Source organism: Puma concolor, chromosome D3 (genome assembly GCF_028749965.1).
Source record: "Puma concolor isolate L17-30 chromosome D3, mPumCon1.1.hap2, whole genome shotgun sequence".
Lineage (NCBI taxonomy): Eukaryota > Metazoa > Chordata > Mammalia > Carnivora > Felidae > Puma > Puma concolor.
Window position 1 is genome coordinate 332,417 of NC_141678.1, and position 17,199 is coordinate 349,615.

At 43.4% G+C, this 17,199-nt stretch overlaps 1 protein-coding gene across 1 annotated transcript in view; it reads right to left on the reverse strand.

Annotated features, from left to right (window-relative positions):
• ZNF268 (zinc finger protein 268) overlaps positions 1–17,149 on the reverse strand; it is a 31,759-nt gene extending 14,610 nt beyond the window's left edge. The window contains exons 1-2 of the mRNA XM_025919969.2: positions 16,892–17,149; positions 16,515–16,596 (exon numbers count right to left, since the gene is read on the reverse strand). Coding sequence (XP_025775754.2) covers positions 16,515–16,547 — 33 coding nt within the window. The 5' untranslated portion in view covers positions 16,548–16,596; positions 16,892–17,149. The remainder of the gene's footprint in view (positions 1–16,514; positions 16,597–16,891) is intronic.
• Positions 17,150–17,199: the final 50 nt, after the last annotated feature.

The window sequence follows — 17,199 nt, forward strand, 5'->3', positions numbered from 1 at the left end:
AACCCCAATGACTCCACAAAAAAACTACTAGAACTGATAAATGAATTCAATAAGGCTGCAGGCTACAAAATCAATGCACAGAAATCCATTGCATCTTTATACACTAATAATGAAGTAGCAGAAAGAGAAATTAAGAGAACAAACCCATTTACAAATGTACCCAGAATAATAAAATACCTGGGAATAAACTTAATGAAGGAGGTAAAAGACCTGTACCCTGTAAACTATAAAACACCGAGGAAAGAAATTGAAGGGGTACTTGGGTGGCCCAGTCAGTTGAACATCCAACTCTTGATTTTGGCTTAGGTCATGATCCCAGGGTAGGGGGTTCAAGCCCCCCCATCTCTCTCTCTTTCTCTTTCTCCCTCTCCCTCTGTGCCTCTCCCCTGCTCATGCTCGCTGTCTCTCGAAAGAAAGAAATAAAGAAAGAAAGAAAGAAAGAAAGAAAGAAAGAAAGAAAGAAAGAAAAGAAATTGAAGATGATACAAACAAATGAAAAGATATCCCATGCTCAGAGACTAGAAAAATAAATACTATTAAAATGTCCATATTACCCAAAGTAATCTACAGATTTAATGCAGTCCTTATCAAAATACCAACACCATGTTTCACAGAACTAGAACAAACAACCCTAATATTTGTATGAAACCACAAAATATTCCATATAGCCAAAATAATCATGAAAAGAAAAACACATCTGGAGGTATCAGAATTCGAGATTTCAAGTTATACGACAAAGCTGTATTAATCAAAACAGTATGATACTGGCACAAAAATAAACACATAGATCAACAGAAGAAGACAGAAAGCCCAGAGACAAACTCACAATTATGTGATCAATTAATCTTCAACAAAGCAGGAAAGAATATCCAGTAGGAAAAAAACAGTCTCTTCAACAAATGGCGTTGGGAAAATTGGACAGCAACATGCAAAAGAATGAAACTGGACCACTTTCTTACACCATATACAAAAATAAACTCAAAATGGATTAAAGACCTAAATGTGAGACCTGAAACCGTAAAAATCCTAGAAGAGAACACACAGTAATTCCTCTGATGTCAGCCATCACAACATTTTTCTCAATATGCCTCCTGCAGCAAGGGAAATATAAACAAAAATAAACTATTAAAACTAAATCAAAATAAAAAGCCCCTACATAGTGAAGTAAACAACAAAACTAAAAGACAGCCTATGGAATGGGAGAAGATACTTGAAAATGACATACCTGATAAAGAATTAGTATCCAAAATACATAAAGAACTGATACAACTCAACACCCAAAAAACAAATAACCTAATTACAAAATGGGCAGAAGACATGAACAGACATTTCTCCCAAGAAGAATACAGATGGCCACAGACACAGGAAAAGATGCTCAACATCACTCATTGTCCAGGAAATACACATCAAAACTACAATGAGATATCACCTCACATCTGTCAGAATGGCTAAAATCAACAACACAAGAAACAACAAGCGTTCGCAAAGATGTGGACAAAAAGGAACCTTCGTGACTGTTAGTGGGAATGCAAACTTGTTCAGCCACAATGGAAAACAGTATGGAGTTTCCTCAAAAAGTGAAAAATAGAATTACCCTATGATCCAGTAATTGCACTAATGAGTATTTACCCAAAGAATACAAAAAAACTAATTTGAACGGATATATGCACCCTTATGCAGCATTATCTACAATAGCCAAATTATGGAAGCAGCCCAAGTGTCCACTGACTGATAATGAATGGTTAAAGAAGTTGTGGTACCTACACACATACACTGGAATATTATTCAGCCATTAAAAAGAATAAGATCTTGGCATTTGCAATGACATGGATGGAGCTACAGTGTATTATGCTAAGTAAAATAAGTCAGACAGAGAGAGACAAATACCGTATGATTTCACTCATAGGATTCAAGAGATAGAACAAAGAAAAAAAAGAGAGAGAAACCAAGAAACAGACTCTTAACTATAGAGAACTGATGGTTACCAGAGGGGGTGGAGGGTGGGGAATGAGTTAACTAGGTGATGGGGATTAAGAGTACACTTGTGATGAGCACTGAGTAATGTACAGAATTGTTTAATCACTACATCGTACACCCAAAACTAATATAACACTGTATGTTAACTACAGAATTAAAATTAAAAACTTAATGAAATTAAAAAAAAAAACAAAACAAGATATCTAGCACAAGACAAAAAATGCAACAGTAAGTTTTTTTTTTCAATATATGAAATTTATTGTCAAATTGGTTTCCATACAACACCCAGTGCTCATCCCAAAAGGTGCCCTCCTCAATACCCATCACCCACCCTCCCCTCCCTCCCACCCCCCCATCAATCCTCAGTTTATCTCAGTTTTTAAGAGTCTCTTATGCTTTGGCTCTCTCCCACTCTAACCTCTTTTTTTTTTTTTTTTCCTTCCCTTCCCCCATGGGTTTCTGTTAAGTTTCTCAGGATCCACATAAGAGTGAAAACATATGGCATCTGTCCTTCTCTGTATGGCTTATTTCACTTAGCATCACACTCTCCAGTTCCATCCACGTTGCTACAAAAGGCCATATTTCATTTTTTCTCATTGCCACGTAGTACTCCATTGTGTATATAAACCACAATTTCTTTATCCACTCATCAGTTGATGGACATTTAGGCTCTTTCCATAATTTGGCTATGCAACAGTAAGTTTTTTAAAAGCCCTCATACATTGCTGTTGAGAATGTAAAATGGAGCAACCACTTTGTTCCTCAAAATGTTAAACACAGAATTACCGTATTACCCAGCAATTCCATTTCTAGGTATCTGCCCTAGAAAGTTAAAAGCATATGACCATGAAAACACTTGTACGCAAGTGTTTGTCATAATAGTCAAAAAGTGGAAACAACCCGAATGTCCATCAATGGATGCATGGATAAACAAAATGTGGCGTATCTATACAAAAGTTATCCTGCCATAAAAAGGAACTAAGTACTGATAAATGCCACCACATGGATGAATTTTTGTAGAAGTGTCTGACAGTTGGCTTTCTTGACTATAATGTAAGTGCCTGACAGTAAGTTTTTCGTTGTCAAGGCATCCATTTCAAAGACATTCATCTTGGACAAACACATTGTGGGCTATATAAACAGGCAAAGAAACAGGCCCTCTCAATGAAGTTCCCATTTCCAAAAGTCCTGAGTGACCTACATAACTACTTGCTTGAATAACCCTGCTTTTCCCTTTCTGTGCTTTTTTTGCTTTGTTTTGTTTCAATTTTTCAATGAAATTCTAGTTGGTTAACATATAGTGTAATATGGGTTTCAGAAGTAGAATTTAGTGATTCGTCACTAACATACAACACCCAGTGTTTGTCACAAGAAGTGCCCTCAATACTCATCACCCATTTAACCCATCCCCCGCCCACCCCCACCCCCAGCAACCCTTAGTTTGTTCTCTATAGTTGAGTCTCCTATGGTTTGCCTCCCTCTTTTTTTCCCTTCCCCTATGTTCATCTGTAATGTTTTTCTTTTTCTTTTTTTAGCGAGAGAGAAAGAGAGAGGGTGAGCATGTGAGTAAGGGAGAGAGAGAGAGGGGGAGGGGGAGAGGGAGGGAGAGAGAGAGAGAGAGAGAGAGAGAGAGAGAGAGATCTTAATCAGGCTCCACCCATAGAGCCCCATGCAGTGCTCGATCCCATGACCCTGGGATCATGACCTGAGCCCAAATAAAGAGTCAAACGCTCAACTGACTGAGCCACCCAGGCACCCCCATCTATAATGTTTCTTAAATTCCACATACGAGTGAAATCATACGGTATTTGTTTTTCTCTATTTCTCTTAGCATAATACACTCTAGCTCCATCCACATCATTGCAAATGGCAAGATTTCATTCCTTTTGATTGTTAAGTAATATTCCATTGTGTGTGTGTGTGTGTGTGTGTGTGTGTATTCTGTCCTCTGAAAACTATAGAATGCTTATGAAAGAAATTGAAGATGACACAAAGAAATGGAAAAACATTCCATGCTTGTGGATTAGAACAAATACTGTAAAATATCTATTACCCAAAGCAATCTACACATTTAACACAATCCCTATCAAAATGCCACCAGGATTTTTCACAGAGCTAGAACAAACAATCCCAAAATTTGTATGGAACCAGAAAAGACCCCAGATTTCCAAAGCAATCCTGAAAAAGAAAAACAAAGCTATAGGCATCACAATTCCAGACTTCAAGCTGCATTACAAAGCTGTGATCATCAAGACACTATGGTACTGGCACAAGAACAGACACTCAAATCAACTGAACAGATAGAAAACCCAGAAATGGAACCACAAATGTATGGCCAACAAAGCAACAAAAAGCAAGCAAAGAAAGAAAGAATATCCAATGGGAAAAAGACAGTCTCTTCAGCAAATGGCATTGGGAAAACCGGACAGCAACATGCAGAAGAATGAACCTGGACCACTTTCTTACATCAGACACAAAAATAAATTCAAAATGCATGAGAGACCTAAATGTGACAGGAAACCATCAAACATCTAGATGAGAACATAGGCAGCAAACTCTTTGATATCATCCATGGCAACTTCTTACTAGATCTGTCTCCGGAGGCAAGGAAAACAAAAGCAAAAATGAACTATTGGGACATCATCAAGATAAAAAACTTCTGCACAATGAAGGAAACAATCGGCAAAACTAAAAGGCAACCTAGGGAATGGGAGAAGATATTTGCAAATGACATGTCTGATAAAGGGTTAATATCCAAAATCTATAAAGAATTTATCAAACTTGACACCTAAAAAATAAATAAATAAATAATCCAGGTAAGAAATGGGTGCCTCGGTGGCTCAGTCAGTTAAGTGCCTGACTTCAGCTCAGGTCATGATCTCACAGTTCGTGAGTTTGGGCCCTACATTGTGTTGACAGCTCAGAACCTGGAGTCTGCTTTGAATTCTGTGCCTCCCTTTCTCTCTGCCCTCCCCCACTCACGCTCACGCTCACTGGCTCTCTCTCTCTCTCAAAAATAAACATTAACAAATGTTTTTTAAAGAAATGGGCAGAAGACATGAACAGACTATTTTCCACAGAAGACATCCATACGGCCAACGGACACAGGAAAAAATGCTCCACATCACTCATCATCGGGGAAATACAAATCCAAACCACAATGAGATACCACCTCACACCTGTCAGAATGGCTAAAATGAGTAATTCGGAGGGGGCCTGGGTTGCTCAGTCGGTTAAGCATCCAACTCTTAATCTCAGCTCAGGTCATGATCTCAGAGTTCATGAGTTCAAGCCCTGAGTCGGGCTCTGCACTGACAGCACAAAGCCTGCTTGTGATTCTCTCTCCCTCTCTCTCTGCCCCTCCCCGCTTGTGCTTGCTCTCTCTCAAAATAAATAAGTAAACATTAAAAACACACACAGGAAACAACAGACTTTGGTAAGGGTGTAGAAAAAAGGGAGCCCTCTTGCTCCCCTTTGGTGGGAATGCAAACTGGTGTAGCCACTCTGGAAAACAGTGTGGAGGTTCCTCAAAAACTTAAAAATAGAACCACCCTACAACCCAGCAATTGCACTACTAGGTTATTTGCACAAAGGATACAAAATACTGATTTGAAGGAGTACATGCACCCTTTCTGTGCTTTAATTCCCACCTTTATATTTCATTTTTTAAAACACATTTATTTTTCAGAGAAAGAGAGCACAAACAGGGAAGGGACAGAGAAAGAGGGAGACACAGAATACAAAGCAGGCTCCAGGCTCCGAGCTGTCAGCACAGAGCCCGACACGGGGCCCAAACTCACAAACCATGAGATCATGACCTGAACTGAAGTTGGACAGCCAACCAACTGAGCCACCCAGGTGCCCCTTCGCCCTTGTATTTTAAATTCACCAATAAAGAGTGAACCTGCAAAACACAGGCACTCCACCTTCAGCCCCCAAAAAGCAGAACCCCAGGCCTGAGCTCAAGCTTTCCCTTCCCATGCCCTTGCTGTGTGGCATACCATATACCCTCCAGGACTTGTGAGTTATAAACCTTGTTTTTTCAAAGTTCCCTGCTGGCTGTTGCTCAGATGCATCTTGCAATCATAGAACTTCAAATGCTGGTCTATCCACAACTCTGATTCCAGTCAGGAAATGTCTGAAGGCTCACCACAGGGGCCCCGGTGAGGGCCACAGGCACTGTTAATCACTACATCACTACCGATGGGCTGGAACCAACACAAAGTAACCTTGAAAACGTGCTGAAAGAAAGAAGCCAGATATAAAAGGCCACATATGGTAGAACTATATGAAATGTCCAGAATTGGTAAATTCATAAAAATACAAAGTAGATTCATGGTTGCCAGGGAAAAGGGGAAAGAGGGAATGGAGAGTGGCTGCAGATGGGGGGACAGAGTTTCTTTTTAGAGTGATGATAATGTTCTGGAATTAGATACCGGTGATATTTGTACAACTACGAATACTAAAAATGACTGCATGGGACACTTTGAGTGAATTTTATGGTCTATAAATCATGCCACAATAAAACTTGTATAAAAAGAAGAGTATTTAACTTCAATGGTTTTTATTAAATTGACGGCTTTGCAAAAATCATCTCACCCAGGTTTAAATTCACGTTGTTTCAGACACTCGTTGTGCTGCACTGAAGCCAGGGCACTCTCACCAACCCCCAGGCAACTGCTGCCCTGCTTTCTCTGGGCATTTCATATAAATGGGGTCAGGCTATAGATTGTGCATGGCGTGTTTCACTTAGTATCATGCCTTTGAGGTTTATTCTTGTTAGGCATGTACCAATAGTTTGTCCCCTTTATTGTTGAACAGTATTCCACTTTGTCGATATATCCATCAGTTAACATTTAGATTACAGTTTGGGGGGCGCCTGGGTGGCGCAGTCGGTTAAGCGTCCGACTTCAGCCAGGTCACGATCTCGTGGTCCGGGAGTTCGAGCCCCGCGTCAGGCTCTGGGCTGATGGCTCAGAGCCTGGAGACTGTTTCCGATTCTGTGTCTCCCTCTCTGTCTGCCCCTCCCCCGTTCATGCTCTGTCTCTCTCTGTCCCAAAAATAAATAAACGTTCAAAAAAAAAAGAAAATTTTAGATTACAGTTTGGGCTACTAAGAATAATCCTGCCATGAACATTCACATACGAGTCTTTGCATAATTTTTCCTTTATCCTGGATAAATTCCGGGGCGCCTGGGTGGCGCAGTCGGTTAAGCGTCCGACTTCAGCCAGGTCACGATCTCGCGGTCCGTGAGTTCGAGCCCCGCGTCGGGCTCTGGGCTGATGGCTCAGAGCCTGGAGCCTGTTTCCGATTCTGTGTCTCCCTCTCTCTCTGCCCCTCCCCCGTTCATGCTCTGTCTCTCTCTGTCCCAAAAATAAATAAACGTTGAAAAAAAAAATTAAAAAAAAAAAATATCTTGGATAAATTCCTAGAAAATGAACTGATGCGTTATATGGGAAGTTTATTTTTAACTTTTTATTTCAAGTAGGATCTACACCCAACGTGGGGCTTGAACTCATGACCCAGAGATCAAGAGTCAGATGGCTACTGACCGAGGCAGCTAGGAGCCCCTATATTTAACTTTTTAAAGAAATTGCCAAAATCCTTTCAAAGCGACTGTACCACTTTATATTCCCACCAGCAGTCTGTAAAGGTTCTAATTTCTCTAACTTTCATTGTCTGCCTTTCTGCCTACAGCCATTCTAGTGGGTATAGAGTGATCCCTCATCACGATGAAACTTCTATTTCCCTAATGACTAATGATGGTAAGCATCTTTTCATGTCCTTATTTGCCATCTATGCATCTTCTGTGGTGAAATGTCTGCTCAAATCCTTTGCCCATTTTTAAACTGGATTGTCTTCATACTGAGTTTATATATTCTGAGTTTACATATTCTGAATACATTCCTGTACTGGACATATGATTTGCAGATATTATCTCAGAGTCTGTGACTTGTCTTTTCATTTGCTGAAAGAAGGGACTTTGAAGTGCAAAAGCTTTTTATTTTGATGTAGCAGTCCAATATATAACTTCAAAGCACAATCTATATAATAGTTTTCTCTTTTTTTGTAGACTGTGGTAATGGAGGTATAGCTAAGACCTATGGCCTAACCCAAGGTCATAAATATTTTCCTATGTGTTTTCTTCCAGAAGTGGTACAGCATTAGCTCTTACAGGTAAGCCTATTTTCCATTTTGAATTCATTTTTTGGTACTGTGTAAGGTTAAGAGTCAAAGTTCATCTTTTTAAAAAAATTTTAATTGTGGTAAAACACACATAACATAAAACTTATCTTAACCATTTCTAATGTACAGTTCCGTGGAAGTAAGTACATTCACAGTGTTACATAATCATTACCACCTTCCTCTCCAGAGCCCTTCTCATCTGTAAAACTGAAACTGTATCCTCTGAACATAACTCCCCCCTCTCCCCTCCCCCAGCCCCTGACGACCATCACTCTACATTCTGTTCGATTTTGACAACTCTGGGAACCTCACATTAAGTAGAATCATGTAATATTTGTCCCTCCATGACTGGCTTATTGCACTAAACACAGTATCCTCAAGGCTCATCCATGTTGCAGCAGGTGTCAGAATTTCCTTTCTTTTTAAGGCTGAATCATGTTCCATGTGCATCTGTATCAGCCCGTGCGTACACACACACACACACAATTTGGTTTATCCGTTTCTCTTTCAGTGAACACTTGAGTTACTTCCACCAAAGAGAGAGTAATTAGCAATTTTTAAAAAGGGAAAACTCTAATTTAAATTGGAAATACCAATACGAACCATGCTTTTTTTCCTTTCTAAAGATTCCTAAGTCTGCCTAGTGAAACAGCCTAGAAGCAATGACACCCAGGATCAGTTGTGGTCGCGGAGCATATTAACCTACCAAAAGGTATCAGGTTCCCAGGAGGAAAGGTTGATTCCAGATCTGGGACAGGAAATAATCAGATGAGCCTAGAATGTCTTGTTGGGCCCAAAAGTGAGGAAACCAGACTAACAGACTAACAGAGTCATTTCAAAAGAGCTCAGGACCAAGCTGAAGAGGCTTCCTCTGGCCAAAGCTGGGGCAATGTAACCCTCTAAAAGAATAAGGACTGCAACTGATTGAAACTAACTGAATATATTAAGATTTATGAATTTCTTAATCATACTCAAATTAACAATAAGAAAACCAAACAAAAAACTCCTTGTAGTCAGCAATGCAGGTAACCATGATACAACTCCTGAGGGAACCCTGGGAAAGAATTAAGCATGTACCTGGCCATTCCTTACAAATTCAGGACAAGAGTGAAGCAGCTGTCCTTGACAGTGCTCAAAAGCAGATGGGGGGTGGGGGGTGCCGGGTACTCTGGTGGCTCAGTCAGTTAAGCATCCAAATCTTGATATCGGCTCAGGTCATGACTTCATAGTGTGAGATTGTGGGATCAAGCCCTGCATCAGGCTCCCATGCTGAGCCTGGAGGCTGCCTGGAATTCTCTCTGTCCAGCTCTCTCTTCCCCTTCCCTGCTCGTATGCACTCTCTCTTTCTCTCTCAAAATAAACTTAAAAAAAAAAAAAAAAGCAGATGGGGAAAAAAGCAAAACTATATGCACATCTGGAGTAAGGTACCTTCATCCTGTACCTTAACCTTTTCCTTAAAAGAATTTTTCAAGCACAGTGACCAGCACACAAAATAATGAAACTTTCAGAAAACAAGATGACAGAAACAAAACTAACAAAAGTCAACAAACAACAGAAAGAAACAATCAAAGCCAATGGACACTGGAATCAATGGACACTGACTGTAAAGCAAACATCGTATTATATTCAAGGAGACAAAGGCAAACTTTCCAATTTGGCCAGGAATCAGATGATGATTTAGCAAGCATATCTGAAAAAGAAAAAGAGTTACTAGAAATGGAAAAAATGTATTAACCAAAATGTGTTTAAATTTTTTTTGTTTATTTATTTTTGAGAGACGGAGAGTGAGACAGAGTGAGAGTCGAGGGAGGGGCAGAGAGAGAGGGAGACACAGAATCTGAAGCAGGCTTCAGGTTGTCAGCACAGAGCCCGACATGGGGTTCAAACCCACGAACTGCAAGATCATGACCTGAGCCAAAGTCGGACGCTGAACCGCCTGAGCCACCCAGGAGCTCTGACCAAAATATGTTTAATAGCAGGTTAGAATGAATTAGTCAAGTGAAAGACAAGTTAGAAGAAATTAGCCAGAAAGGAGCCATTAAGTGTTTTCTTTAATTTTAAAGCAATAAATTGTATGTATAACTCCCAAACCTCTATGGAGAGGGAAAAGAATAAAGGCAAGACAGAAGAAGAAAAAACAAAAAGTTAGAAAACCCAGATCAAGTACAGCAAATAGAAAGCAAGTAAAAGGGTAGATTTAAACCCAAACATATCAGTAATCACATTCATCATAAAGTGTTCCAGTTAAAATAAAAAGATCGACATTAAAAACAAGCAGTGAATTTTAAAAAGGCGCATCTAAAATATAAAGCTACAAAAGATAAAGCAAACAACCAAAAGGTGCTCCGACAGCTATGTGGACATAAAACAGACTTTAAGGCAAAAAAGAATTCCCGGAAATAAAGGTGATTCCACAATCGTTACAGGCTCAACGCATCAGGAAAATGTACTTTGGAGCTGTCTGGAGAGGACGAGGAGCCTGCTCACGGCCAGCTCAGGAGGGGTGGTTGAATTCAAACCAGCCACCAACTTAAATCGTTTCTCCCCTCCAAGCTCCTAACAGCCAAGGACACAGCAACTGGGGTCTTCCTCCGCCTGAGCTCCAGGACTGTCCCTGCCACTCCCCTTTGCCCTACTGCTGCCAACACCTGCCTGCACAGGCAGCCTTCTCTGAAACCGTACCGTCCCCTCCTTTCACATAGCCAATTCTACAGATCCTCTGAGAGCACACGCTGTCAAACACCACTCCCTGGGCCTCCTTCTGCCTCAGCTCCAATCCCATGGCTGCCCGCGCTGCACTCTATTCCCTCTCTGAACTTCCTGGAAGACGTGCGATCTCTGGGGCCAGGGCTGTCTCTGACCTGTGTATCCTCATGCCAAATCAGTACCTGGAATATAAACAGGTGTTTAGTAAGGGTTGTCAGTAAGGGTAGTTAGTGAATGAACACTGCCACGTTTTAACCTTTAATTCCCCAAAAGGATCAGTTTGGGGAAAGCTAAACACATACGGTTCAGTATACACAGGGGCACCAGCCAACCTTTCTCAGAAAGGCCTTTCTGGCAGAATTCCCTTCCCTCCCCCATGCTCCAGCTCACATTAGTTTTGAATCCCCAACTCGCTGCACTACAAACTACGAATATTAGCCCGTCTGGCCGGTGATGGTGGCCGACAAGGGTCCGCGGGAGCAGAGGTCCTGGAGAACCACGGAGACAAAGTTCCCTGGTATAAATAAGTCAACTCCTATTGGAGATAAAGAAATAGAAAACCCTTCCAAGCCCCTAGGAATGGAGACTCAATGGATTCGAATTTGTAATAACATATTTAAAGGGGCGGGGGAGAGCCAGTGGAAGAAAGGAGCCAAACAAAAGTGAGTGAAAAAACAAAACCTGCCGGTAAGTGCTCAGCATCCTCAGAGGAAAGAAACAGGGATCTAGAGGCTCACAAGGCCTCAGTGAAATGTTACTTCCGATGCTCACCTCCTTTTGCTCTGAATTCATACTCATCAAATAGTCTTCTAGTTACTAAGTATCACCTTGATACCCATAAGACGCCCAGAATACGGGCCCAGGATATATGTCAGGGGAAGGGTCTCTTGCATATTACACACTTTCAGCTTTTAACCCATCCCTGAGTGAGGCCATCTATGTTTAGAAAGAAACCCAGTTTGGGTGTTGTATGGAAACCAATTTGACAATAAATTTAATATATTTAAATAAAAAAAACAGAGAGAGAGAGGGAGGGAGACACAGAATCTGAAGCAGGTTCCAGGATCCTAGCTATCAGCACAGAGCCTGATGCAGGACTCGAACTCATGAGCCTTGAGATCACTACCTGATCCTCACAAGCCATGAGGTCATGACCTGAGCTGAAGTCAGAAGCTTGACCAACTGAGCCACCCAGGCACCCCTGTGATAAATATTTTAAGTAAAATACTAAACCAGAACAAACAAAATGCCTCTAAGATCCAGACTGTAGCAAGATCAAAAGATAGATTTTTGAAGGTATACTTTCTAGAGTTCTGAGCAGAGCAATCTTACATTAAATCGAGTCTGTTACTTTGAAAACTAGACCATTTAAAATTCTATATATATTTTGTCTATATGATATGCAGTCTGACACACTTTTATTTTGAAAAGATATATGAATCGAGGTAGAAGATGATTTTAAGGTACTTCCTGAGGATTCCCTTTAATAGGAAAAACAGGTGTAGCTGTAGTAAAGGAATGAAAAATGAGACACAGTAACTTCTGCTTCAATCCTGTAAGAAATCAGCTGTCTCAATGATACCAGTTCATCTGCACCGTGTTTCATATGCAGGCACTATCTCTAGGCAGGTGCCAGGCAGTGGGGGTGCAGGGAAACACGGTCACAGGCACCCGGCATGCTATGTTTACTGGCAGAAAACAGTGCAGGGTCCGCAATGTGGCTCTACTGTAAAGGAAGTACCAAAAATTGTCTAATTTGGACACGCACAATTATGTACTCAAAATAAGTAAAATAATTAAAAGAAGTGTTCTTCTCAAAAAAAAAAAAAAAAAAGGAAAGAAAGCAACCCAGTTTCTCTCAATCATTCCCCAGAGACTGGGCCACTCCCACCCACTCTGCCCAGGGCACAGCCACATACTTCACTGGTCCCACTTCTGCCATCTTCGGGGTCCGAGGAGCTGAGAAGTAACGCTTCACAGGTAAATAGTAACTCCCGTTAGGGCTCAGAATGCTGGAATCTGTGTCCTGAGGAATTCCCAGCCTACATCCTGAAGCAGTAGAGGACACTGGCCAAGGAAACGGGGATAAAGCCACCAACCTGAGTTCAAATCGTGAGTCGACACTGATCAAGGGTATAACTTGGCTCCTGACTAAAGGCATTAAATCGTAGCTACACAAGACCTAGCACCACGTCTCACACATAGTAAACACTGATTACCAAATTCGGTCGGAATGGCAAAAAAGACAGGACTGCTTAAAGAAAATAAGTCATTCTGAAAAAACATCAATGGGCTAAATGAAAGCGTCAGGTGGTTCTCAGGAAAGAGGGCTCCACTTTCAAACGGCCTCTAGTCTGTCCCGTTTCTCCATGTCTACCCTCCTAGAAAAAACCTCCGCCACCTCCCGTCTGCCGTGACCTAACTGGCCACCCCTTTCCTACTACTGTGTCTACTCCTGCCCATCTGCAACCGTTCTTTACTCAGCAGCAAGAAGGGTCTTTGAAAAACCTACCTATGTCACGTGGACCCCTTTCGTAACACAATAGTTTACCAGCCTGATCTGGACTCTGCCCAGCTCTGTGTCTGCTCCCTTCCCTTCCCCCACATCCCCAGTCACACAGGCCTTCCTTCCGTGTTACAAAAGCACAAGACTTCTCCGACCTCATGACCATCCTCCTGCCACGGCTGACCTGCTCCTGGAACTCAGACCTTGACTTAATGTCACCTCCTTAGCGGGGCCTTCTCCAGTCACCCAATCTTTGACATTACCAGTTTTAATTCTACGTATAACTCAACTCTGACATCTTCTCTTTACTTGAGTGGTTTCTTCACCGTTTACTTTGTCATCTGCCTCCCTCCACCAGAATGCAAATTCCCCAAGAGCATGGATTCTGTCAGTCTCGTTCAACAGCACACGGCTGGGACCTCGCAGGGGGCCTGGAACATAGCGGCTGCTCAGCAAATACCCAGAGAATGAAAAAATGAGCAAACATTTCAAAAACCGAAGTGTATGGTTTCTATGTATTAGGATGCTCTTTATATTGAAAGGGTGAATACTGTCACGTTAAGAACTCAGAGCTGGGAGCCTGATTTGCGTGTGTAAAGTGCTTAGACCCACGCCTAGGACACAGTAAACACCGTGTAAATGTTAAATAGCAATGTTGGAAAGCTTTCAGACACAAGTCCTCTACGTGTTTTAGGCTTGTAGCAATTTTATCTTTTGCCATTGTAAACAGGATATTTTCTTTCACTGTATTCCCTAAATTGGTAAGTATTTATAAGTAGGAAACCCATTTATTTTCCGACTGATTTCGTACCGACGTATCTCACTGGACTGTCCCCAAGCTCCCAGCGGCACGACTGCCTCAGTTCCACATCACCGTCCCCATTCCCATCTCTGCAGCCACCTGCTGGTCCCTTACCTTCCTTCCCTGCTGAACGTGCAGACACACTCACACCCTGTTCTGCAAATATTACCAGCAACACACACCACTACCATCGCATTCGGTCCAATTTAAACTTTTACAACCTAAGGTCACTTGACCCCCCCCCCCCCGGGACGTCTCTCACATGACAACCAGTGTTGAGGGTTTTTTTTTTTAACTCTAAAACACGGGTCTCTTGTTTTCTCTCATCTCTTCTGGGCTCCCTCCCAGTCTCCAGCCCCTCCGCTGCTACCCGAGCGCCCCCTGGGCGTTGTCCTCGTCTGCTCCTCATCCTGACCACTCTCTTTGAGCTAATGTGGCCATACCTAACCAGTGCAACCTGTCCGGATCTTTCTCCTGAGACACACGCTTACTCACCTGCCCTCAACAAGGGGAGAGTCCAATCCATATAAAACAGAAAAGTCCACCCCCCAGCCCCCAAAACAACTCCAACAGTCCTCGCTGACTCAGGGAACGCTACCACTCCCAACCCAGGCCCCCAGAGCAGAATTTCAGCAGCCATCCCTGGCTCTCCTGTCTCCCTCACAACCAGCACCCAACTAGTTACCAAATCCAGATGCTTCTGCCCCCCCCCCACTTTTTTTTTTTTTAATTTTTTTTTTTCAACGTTTTTATTTATTTTTGGGACAGAGAGAGACAGAGCATGAACGGGGGAGGGGCAGAGAGAGAGGGAGACACAGAATCGGAAACAGGCTCCAGGCTCTGAGCCATCAGCCCAGAGCCTGACGCGGGGCTCGAACTCACGGACCGAGAGATCGTGACCTGGCTGAAGTCGGACACTTAACCGACTGCGCCACCCAGGCGCCCCACCCCCCCCACTTTTTAAACTAGTCTCTTCTACATATTTTCCTAACTGGCTTATTTACTAATTTATCTTATTGAGGGAGAGTTGATACACAACGCTGCATTAGTTTCAGGTGGACAACAGTTATTCGACAGGTCTGTGTCATGCTGTGCTCACCACAAGCATAGCCACTGTCACCACACATTATTGTAATACCACTGAGAACATTCCCTACATGCTAGCATACAGATATACCTTCTATCCCCATGACTCACTTCTGCCTCTTTACCATCTTTCTTCTCAAAACTACTAGTTTACTTAAACCCTTGTCTTCTCTTGCCCACTGCAGACTACTCCAACCCAAAGTCCTTTGAGAAATCACTCCAATAAATCTCTCTCCCCAAGAGAATAACATCCAAGTTTTTAAGGTGATCTTCAAACCCCACTATGATCTGGTCCCTGCCTATGGCTCTGGCCTCTTTTCTTTTTTTTTTTTTTTTTTTTGGAAAGACGGAAAGAGAAAGAGAGAGAGAGAGCATGCACACATGCATGAGAGGAGGAGAGGGACAGAGGGAGAGAGTGAAAATCTTAGGCAGGTTTCATGCCCAGCACGGGGCCTGATCTCACAACCATGAGATCATGACCTGAACCGAAATCAAGACTTAGACACTTAACCACTGAGCCACCCAGGTGCCCCTGACCTCATTTCTTTATATTTCACCACTACCTGCAAACCCTCAGCAACCCTAAAGTGATCAAAGCTCACCAACATACTAAGTCATTTCAAGCCTCTCAAAGTTGCATGTTGCCTCCTTTTCCTAGGCTGACCTTCAGTCCCTTATTCACATTCACCTTTTAAACCTCAGTTAAGAATCTCTTATTAATCACTGAAGCATTTCTTGGAGTACCCTCACCTCCAAAACTGACCTTCTGCTGTATCCCCATGCACTTGTGCAGCCTGTTTGAGTACCTATTAACTTGTCACTATGCCTCCAGGTTCTCTGGTCCACCAGCCCCACCAGACCTCTGCTCTCACAAAGCAGGACAACAACTTATCTCTGCACTCTTAGCACCTGACTCCGGGTCCAACAAACACAAGACAATAAAAACTGTTGAATAAGAGAATAAACGAGTGCCGAATTTCTCAAATGAGGCTCAAATACTTTGGATATAAGAGACGAGAGATGATAACCCTTTGTTTAACTCAAATCGCAGGATACAAAATGGGCAGAAAGGAAACTGAAAGTTGTAAAAAGTCTAATGGCCAAGTATTCCTGGACAGTCTAACATCCTCTCAAGGAGGCCCAGCGTCCTGGAAGAGGAGAGGGGAGAGGGAGCTCATGACCAACTCTCACCCTGCTAAAGACGGAGTTCAGGGAGCGCTTTTCAGAAAGGAGAGAAACACCCCTACTCACCCAGATGGCAGCTGTCCGGACCCTGGTGGCCATCCCCACGGTCAGTTCTGTGCGTCCCGCGGGTGGTGGCAGGACCCGAGGGCTGCCCGGAGGAAAAAGAATCGTGAAGGGTCTCCCCGCCCCTCCCACCCTCAAGCAGGGGAGACCCTCCTGCACCCAAAGAGGGAGGGTCCGAGTCCCGGCACCCGCCCTTCCCGCCGGCGAGACTGCTTGCCCCGCCGAGCCACGCGGTTCCCCGCCTCCCACGCGCCCCTTGCCAACACAGCCGCGATCGGACGGCTGTTCCGAGTCCGGGCAGGAGGGAGCCGGGTCACACTGGTCTGCACAGTCCCGCTGCCTGAAAACGTAAGGGACTGGGCGCGTCCGGCTCCACTAACCCCTCCGCGAGCAGCCGTGGGACTCAGGGAAGACTGGCTGCCTCCGCCTCCTGGAGCTGCAGTCAGATTGGCTCTGTCCTCCCTTATGATTCTGCGGCGGCCGCCCGAGTGCTTCGGCCACGGCCCCCGGGGAAGACGAGGCCAGCCCACGTCGGCTCCGGTCACCACCGAGAAGGGAAACTGACACAAACCCCGAAGCAAGGTTCTTCCGGCCGGGGCCCAGCCAACCGCGACCGTAAGGGACGCACCGGAAATGCGTCGGCGCGACCCCGGGGCAGAGCGAACTACAGTTCCCAGCAGCCTCTGCA